The sequence below is a fragment of the Triticum aestivum genome, chromosome 6A (assembly GCF_018294505.1).
Source record: "Triticum aestivum cultivar Chinese Spring chromosome 6A, IWGSC CS RefSeq v2.1, whole genome shotgun sequence".
Classification (NCBI taxonomy): Eukaryota; Viridiplantae; Streptophyta; class Magnoliopsida; order Poales; family Poaceae; genus Triticum; species Triticum aestivum.
Window position 1 is genome coordinate 17,075,520 of NC_057809.1, and position 8,951 is coordinate 17,084,470.

Below are 8,951 nucleotides of genomic sequence, written 5' to 3' on the forward strand. Positions count from 1 at the left end.
AATGTCACAGGCTAGCATATGTTAGCTTTGAGCTTGTTTAAAATTTCATTTCTTCTCCTACAACGAGCTCTGTCATGGCCGAATGATTAAGTTCGGTTGGTGCCAACAGTTGCTTAAGTAGCACCGCACGCCAACGTCTCTTTGAGTTCCTGCAAAGCTTCCAAATGCAGAGGTCCATTCATCACTTGGTTTCGACCGTATCGAGACGTGTTTGTTGTCCAATTTGGTGTATGTTGGCACATTCAGAGATTCCAAGTTCTGAATTTGTGCCAGATGCATCAAACTGAACCACAAGCATGCATACATCAGTCTGATTGAACATCATTTGATCGGTCCTGCGGTGCAACTTTCAGTTATATTCCATTTCTTTTCATTCTTCTCTGCATGAAAGGTGCAAAATCAGATGCTTGTTTGGGATCATCCATGGTGCAAACTGCAGAGTCAATACTTAAATTCACAACGTATGTGAAGGCAGGTAATGGAGAGTTCATTCCAATGCGATCGTGCAAGAACTACTATTTATCGTTGTGCTTGCACTTTGCATCAGCACAAGTGCACAAGTTGCAAGAACTTGTGTGTATCATTTGTTCGTTATTCTTTTACATTTGATAACCAGTTTTTAGTCCATATTTGGTTACATTTTGTAGGTTAATTCGTTGTGCTTATCAAGATAGTTGCTCCAACACTAACTAGTTGTCAATAGAAAAATTCAGCTCTAGTTGAACCGATTTCCTTAGGTTTATGCCTTCTAACTTCAGATTGGCTAATGGCGCAACAAAATTGTTCATAGATTTCGAAAACCACTGACCTAGGAAACAAAAATGTGCAAATTGACTTAGCAAAAAGAGTTTAAGCATTAGTCATTCACTTTCTTGTGGTCTCCCACTGTTCATTCTGAAAAAATGTTCATTTTCAGTATATGCCCCTGAAACTTAGTTTCAGTATGGTTTCTGCACCATTAGCTCATCGTATTTATCTTAGTTAACATAGAACCTAGATACTAATGCTACTGTTGCTGCTACCTGACCAGACAAGGAGGACCGCATATAGCAAAATCCTGCAGCCCAAATTTACTAATCAGTACGTACTAATCACCTGCAGTTCTTTTTCTCTGAATATTCCTGCAGCCTTATGACTGTATCAACCCAACAACCCTGCTTGCCAAATGCTAACCCCCATTTAATTACACAACCAGTACTAACAGCACCTCTGCTGCCCCTGATTAATCTAATGCAGCAGTGGTGAACATTCTACTGGGGGCATGTGGCAGGGATCCCCCTGCTGTGTCAGCACGCAGCAGTAACAGCAGCAGGAGGCACCACTGTACTTCCACTGTCAAAGGAATGATTAGCAGAGGTTCTATTCCAACAATGTCAACTTAGGCAGCCCAACACATGCACCTGCTGCTCTGCAGAGAGGTAACTAACTGCACTTTTTGTTTAATCCCTGTGCAGGACATGTGTAGGGTGCTTGCCTGCATCAGGACACCAGAAAAGAACATGCTCTCTCTTGTCTCTCCTTGGGAGAGATCAACTTAATTAATCCTCTTTCCCCTGCAAAGCAGGTGCCCTGTTTTACTCACTGTCAAAAAGTCATAGTATATGATTAGTAGTACAGGTACTGCTACTGGCACTACTTCTGCTCAGTGCTGGAGGCAGATCCTCTCAGGTAAGATCCTAATAATTAGCTTATGTAAGCACCTACACAGCATAAGGTTAGTAGTGCTGGTAATCCTTCTGCTCCTCCTACACATGTATAGACCAATCAGTTCAGTTCTAGTGCTGCTGGACTTGTGCACCTACACAGAAATGTACTACTAGTAGTTGTAAATCTTTACTGGAGAGAGATTCATAAGCAGAAGGTTCCAAAGAATAAACCAGTACTAGTACACTAGCACAGTAGTACTGCCACCTCCCAGTAAACAGCAGCAGGGTCTCTGATTAGCAATGTAGTTAATTAGTGAGGGCCTGAAAGCCAATCCACTGTCAGCTGCCTGCAAATGCCTGCACACACAGGCAGGGAATGTACTAGGATGAAAGATGTACTTTACCAACTAATCTAATGGTGCTGGCACAAAGTGATTTACAATAGTTAATCAAGCAGAGGTAGATCAGATTAGATGGCCAAAAGCAGGGCCTGGAGAGAAAGGCCATGGCTTTGAGGAGCAACACATTCCCTCCATGTTCCATGTTCTCATGTCCCACCCTCTTCCTCCTCCGGACACCTCACATCTGCTCACTGGGTGAGGTGTTCTGCAAATTGCCCATGTTGAAAAATGCCAAGGGGGTTTAGTTTAGTGGTGTGTTATATAGTATGATGTGATCCTCCTCCTGCTTAGAGCAACAATCCATGCAATATTCTCCTCACCTCGCCTTCGTATAAAGTTTCTGGTGATATCTTGGCTAGCCGCAGACTCTGCTCCTCCTCGTCGTCGCCTTCTTCTTCCTCCTCCTGCGGATGCAAGCAGGTGGAGTAAACTAAGAGGAGCAGAGCAGAGCAGGGGAGAGGAGACACTGCACTCACAATGGCAGAGCACTAGAAGCAGTAGAGAGCTGAGCTGAGCTGAGCTAGCAGGAGTGAATTATTTAAGGGGAAGTTGTTTTTCCTGTGGTAGATTCTGCAGTGGCAATGGCGGCGAGAGTGGCGGTTCTGGTGGTGGCCGCACTGGCTGTCGTCTTGTCCAGCGGCGGCAATGTCGGCGCGGCTGGCGGTGATGGCGAGCGGGGGGCGCTGCTGGCGCTCAAGGCGGGCTTCGTGGACCCATTGGGTGTGCTTGCTGACTGGAAGGCTGCCGGCTCGCCGCATTGCAAGTGGACCGGCGTCCGGTGCAACGCCGCCGGCCTCGTCGACGGGCTCGACCTCGCCGGGAGGAACCTGAGCGGCAAGGTCTCGGCCGACCTGCTCCGGCTGCCGGCGCTGGCGGTGCTCAACCTCTCCTCCAACGCCTTCGCCGCCGCGCTGCCTAGGTCGCTCGCGCCGCTGTCGAGCCTCCAGGTGTTCGACGTCAGCCAGAACTCCTTCGAGGGCGCCTTCCCCGCGGGCCTCGGCTCGTGCGCGGGCCTCGTCGCCGTCAACGGCTCCGGCAACAACTTCGTCGGCGCCCTCCCGGCGGACCTCGCCAACGCCACGGCGCTGGAGAGCATCGACATGCGCGGCGACTTCTTCAGCGGCGGCATCCCCGCGGCGTACCGGAGCCTCACCAAGCTCAGGTTCCTCGGCCTCTCCGGCAACAACATCGGCGGCAAGATCCCGCCGGAGCTCGGCGAGCTCGAGTCCCTCGAGAGCCTCATCATCGGGTACAATGAGCTGGAGGGGCCCATCCCGCCGGAGCTCGGCAACCTGGCAAACCTCCAGGACCTCGACCTCGCCATCGGCAACCTCGACGGCCCGATCCCGCCGGAGATCGGGAGGCTCCCGGCGCTCACCTCGCTTTTCCTTTACAAGAACAGTCTCGAGGGCAGGATACCGCCGGAGCTCGGCAACGCCTCGTCGCTCGTCTTCCTCGACCTCTCCGACAACCTGCTCACCGGCCCGATCCCCGCCGAGGTGGCGCGGCTGAGCAACCTACAGCTGCTTAACCTCATGTGCAACCACCTCGACAGCGCCGTGCCCGCGGCCATCGGCGACATGAAGAAGCTCGAGGTGCTCGAGCTGTGGAACAACTCCTTGACGGGCACCCTCCCGGCGTCGCTCGGCCGGAGCTCGCCGCTGCAGTGGGTGGACGTCTCGTCGAACGCCTTGACCGGTGAGATACCCGCCGGGATCTGCGACGGCAAGGCGCTGGCCAAGCTGATCATGTTCAGCAACGGCTTTTCCGGCGAGATCCCCGCCGGCCTCGCGTCGTGCGCGTCGCTGGTGCGCCTGCGCGCGCAGGGCAACCGTCTCAACGGAACGATTCCTGCCGGATTCGGGAAGCTGCCGCTGCTTCAGCGGCTGGAGCTCGCGGGCAACGAGCTCTCCGGCGAGATCCCCGGCGCCCTGGCGTCCTCGGCGTCGCTGTCGTTCATCGACGTGTCGCGCAACCGCCTCCAGGGATCGCTTCCGTCGAGCCTCTTCGCCATCCCGGGCTTGCAGAGCTTCATGGCGGCGGGCAACATGATCTCCGGCGAGCTCCCCGACCAGTTCCAGGACTGCCTCGCGCTGGGCGCCCTGGACTTGTCGGGAAACCGGCTCCTCGGCAAGATCCCATCGAGCCTCGCCTCCTGCGCAAGGCTTGTCAACCTGAACCTCCGGCACAACGGGCTCACCGGCGAGATACCGCCGGCGCTGGCCAAGATGCCGGCGCTCGCTATTCTTGACCTGTCGAGCAACTTCTTGACCGGCGGCATACCGGATAACTTCGGGGGCTCCCCGGCGCTCGAGACGCTCAACCTGGCGTACAACAACCTCACTGGTCCCGTGCCGGGGAACGGCGTCCTCCGCACGATCAACCCCGACGAGCTGGCTGGCAACGCCGGGCTGTGCGGTGGCGTGCTCCCGCCGTGCTCCGGGAGCCACGTCGCCGGTCTGTCCCGCGCGCGCGGGGGCAACGGCGCGCGCCTCAAGCACGTCGCGGTGGGATGGCTCGTGGGGATGGTCGTCGTGATCGCCGCGTTCACGGCCCTGTTCGGCGGCTGGCACGCGTACCGCCGGTGGTACGTCATTGGCGGCGCCGGGGAGTACGAGTCCGGGGCGTGGCCGTGGCGGCTGACGGCGTTCCAGCGGCTCGGGTTCACGTGCGCCGACGTGCTCGCGTGCGTCAAGGAGGCGAACGTGGTGGGCATGGGCGCCACCGGGGTCGTGTACAAGGCCGAGCTCCCGCGCGCCCGCACCGTGATCGCCGTCAAGAAGCTCTGGCGCCCAGCGGCGACGGACGGCGACGCGGTGCGCAACCTCACCGACGACGTGCTCAAGGAAGTGGGCCTCCTCGGCCGGCTCCGGCACCGGAACATCGTCCGGCTGCTCGGGTACATGCACAACGACGCGGACGCCATGATGCTGTACGAGTTCATGCCCAACGGCAGCCTGTGGGAGGCGCTGCACGGCGGGGCGCCGGAGTCGAGGACCATGCTGACGGACTGGGTGTCCCGGTACGACGTGGCCGCCGGCGTGGCGCAGGGGCTCGCGTACCTCCACCACGACTGCCACCCTCCCGTCCTCCACCGCGACATCAAGTCCAACAACATCCTGCTCGACGCCGACATGCAGGCCCGCGTCGCCGACTTCGGGCTCGCCCGCGCGCTCGGCCGCTCCGGCGAGTCCGTCTCCGTCGTCGCCGGCTCCTACGGCTACATCGCGCCCGAGTACGGGTACACGCTCAAGGTGGACCAGAAGAGCGACATCTACAGCTACGGGGTGGTGCTCATGGAGCTCATCACGGGGCGGAGGCCCGTCGAGACGGCGGCGTTCGGGGAGGGCCAGGACGTCGTCGGCTGGGTCAGGGAGAAGATCCGGAGCAACACCGTGGAGGAGCACCTCGACCCGCTCGTCGGCGGCGGCTGCGCGCACGTCCGGGAGGAGATGCTGCTCGTGCTCCGCATCGCCGTGCTCTGCACCGCCAAGCTGCCCAGGGACAGGCCGTCCATGCGCGACGTGCTCACCATGCTCGGGGAGGCCAAGCCGCGGCGCAAGAGCGGGAGCTCCGCTGCCGCCGGCAATGTCGCCGCCGTCGCCGTGGCCGCGCCCGTCGTTGACAAGGACAAGCCGGTTTTCAGCACCACGCCGGACTCCGTCTGATGGACTGATTATTTTTTTCCACCCTTTTGTATGTAGACCTTTTTCCCCTTGATTAATTAATTAATTTTGAGATTGTATAAGCAACAGTTTGATGTATCAGGATTACTAATTAGGCATATAGATAAAACACATGTAAATTATTTTTAATGTATAAGAAGGCCAATAAGCACTGCTATTCATGGAAGTAGTACTACTGTACTACATAAGGATAAAGATACACATATATGAATCAAGAATTCAAACAGTTTAGCTACACATCACTCAGCTGATTCTAATTCGGCGTCAATCGATTTTCTGAATGAAGGAAGTCTAGAGAACACCAATCATATATTTTTTCAGTGTGTTTTGGCCAAGTTGGTCTGGAGTTGTGTTATATCGTGGCTCCAGGTTCCTTGGGACCCCTCCTCCTTTTCAAAGCTCCGGGCCCTGCTAATCATCTGGTTGGAGTTACTAAAAGGGTTTTCTGGGTTGGATTTGGAGCGATTTGTTGGCCTTTGTGTATGATTAGGAATAAGTTTATCACCGAGCATGTTTTTCCTGCTAAGCCAGCTGACTGCTTATTTAAAACGTGTGTGTTCTTGCTGCAGCGGAGATCGTTGACTAAGACGGAGGACCGGGATGCTCTTGATCTCCTGATTTCTAAAGTTCGGGCCTCGACGTCTTCTCTATCCAGACAGGAGCATGTTGCTTAGATGTTGATGAACTTTTTAAATTTCGACAAAATTTTTGGGATTTGATTTTTTTCAAATTTGATGAAATGTTTTCAAATTTGATGATCTTTTTTCATGTAAATTTTCTTGAAATTGATGATTTCGTTTTTCAAAATCGATGAACTTTTTCAAATATGTGTTTTTTTGCAAAATCCATGAACTTCTTTCAAATCCATGCATTTTTACAAATTATTTATACTTTTCAGAATTTTCAGAATCGTTTTTAAAAGAAAAAGGCAAAACAAACGGTTGAGCTAACATTTGAGTATTGCGTCCCAAGCGACAGGATCGTGAGTGAATAGTGTCCTGAGCGACCAACCTTTGTTGGGCCAGGCCCAGGAAGCCTTCGCGTGAGCACCACGGAGGAGATTCGGCACCAAAGGTATGTACTAAAATTATGTACTAAAATAAGTGTCTCACCTTTAGTACAAAGTTATGTACTAAAATTAGTACAAAGCTGAGGCATTTATTTTGAAATGGAGGGAGTAGGACCTCCGCCATCCCAATTCCTATTTAGCGCCCGTTGCGCAAACAGACGCTCACCCCCCTCTCAATGATTTCAGAAAATGGCCTGGCCCATTTAGAAGCGCAGCAACCTAATTTCTTCTCCGATTTTGGGCAGCTTCCAGAACCTTCTAGGCTGGTTTTTGGAAGCTTCCTGACTTGTTTATTTCCTTTTTGTTTTTTGTATTTTTCCCATTGTTGAGGAAATCGTTAACTGATAGCTGCTCGGTCGGCTGGTGAGTAGGGGATTAATAGGCTAATCGACAAGTTAATCGGCCATTTAATTAATTAATCGGATGATTTATCGGGTAATCGGCTACTCGGGACCCTATGAGTAGGGATTAATTGGCAAGTTAACTGGTTAATCGGATGAATTCTTGAACAGGGATTTTTCCTGAACCGGGTTGGTTCTCTTCTAATTCTTTTTGTTTTTGTTTTTACTTTTTACATTTTTTCAAATGCATCAAAATTTTCAAAATCATGAACTTTTCTCAAATTTGTGAAATTTTATTTTGAATTTCTTGAACCTTTTCAATTTTTGCTCACTTTTGTGAACTTTTCCCAAGTTTCATGAATTTTTTTTCAATTTAGTGAACTTTTTCAAATTTTCATGAATTTTTTAAAAAATATATGCATGCTTTTTACTAAACTTTTTAAATTTTCTTGAACATTCCGAATTCATGATTTTTTTTCATTTTTGCTAACCATTTTAGTGAATTATTTCAAATTATTATATTTTTAAATATTCACGAACTTTTTCAAATATTTTTTTTAGAAAAATTCATGAACTGTTTTCAAATTCGTGTTTTTTTAGACTAACATTTTTTCAAAATGATGAAATTTTTCTTTGTGAACATTTTTCTGAAAATTCAACGGGCCTTCGTGAACGATCAGGAGTCCAAGAATGGACCAGTCGGCCGATGTTGACCGAGTGATCAAACGAACGATCGATTCGACTGAGCAAAGGAATAGCACTGCTGACATTATTGCGTCGGCCCACAGAAGGGTGCGCGTGAGCGCTGGGTTGTATAACTGGCCCAAAAGGCGCCCAGTAGAAGCTCCCTCGGGCCATATAATGATGGAGGCTCCTGTCCGTAAGAAATTTCCATGTAGATATTCAGTATCCCCATTCATGATCGATCTCATTTGCCTGTCGATGCTTTACATAACAAAGTCAGTGTGCTCTCCAAGTTTTGGTTGCTTGGCGGCGGTTGGTGGCGTGGTCGGAGTTCGTCTGGTGGTGGTGCGTTGGCGCTCTGCCGCCTATGTGCTCAGCCTTCGAGTCCTTCTTCCACGGTGCTTGGTCTTCAGCAGCCCTGCCGGACTCAGCGGAGCGGTGCTTCATCTCGCACATTGATGGCGGCGGATATCGGCGGCATGGCGCTGTGGAGACTCGGCGTCCGATGCACGGAGACGGACTCGCGCAAGAGGAGGTTGCTGTCTGGTGTCATGGTGACGTCGATGGCAGAGTGGCCAGACAAGGTAGAAGCCTCAATATGATCTGAAGACGGACCTATGGAAGATGGAGGCGACGACACACGAGTGCGTCTGACCGGATTGTGCCCCAGACCCGGTATGTGGCTCGGCTGGGGCTTCCGAATGAGTGTTTCGACTTCCGGCTTTTGATGTTAGGCTTAGGTGAGTGGTTTGGGTAGTGGCCCAGCTAGCACCCCTTCATCATTTTGGATAGGAGTAGTGGCATATGTTGCCAAGATGGTGGATTCAGGCACATTGTTGTAATACTTTGTAAGATCCTCGAGAATAATCAATAAAGTGGCCGTATGCATCTCCCAGATGTAGAGGTCGGGGGTCATCCTCCTTTTCTAAAAAAACTGACTTTTCGCGTCAAGTTGTGGCACAAGTGGTGTAATTGACTCAAACCAAAAGTATCACCATGCTTTATTAATGGTATAGATATAGATAAGATTGATGCGTTCGCTAGTGCAATAAGGTTACACACATAAATTACACAAACTAAGTGACATTCATATTGCTGTTCAAACAAACGATCAACACACATTA

General features: G+C 51.4%; 1 protein-coding gene across 1 annotated transcript; it reads left to right on the forward strand.

Moving 5' to 3' along the window:
* The first annotated feature begins 1,385 nt into the window (after positions 1–1,385).
* Positions 1,386–5,881, forward strand: LOC123131701 (MDIS1-interacting receptor like kinase 1-like). The gene has a single exon (XM_044551377.1). It carries the CDS (start codon positions 2,629–2,631, stop codon positions 5,713–5,715), a length of 3,087 nt encoding a protein of 1,028 aa, XP_044407312.1. The 5' UTR covers positions 1,386–2,628; the 3' UTR covers positions 5,716–5,881.
* Positions 5,882–8,951: the final 3,070 nt, after the last annotated feature.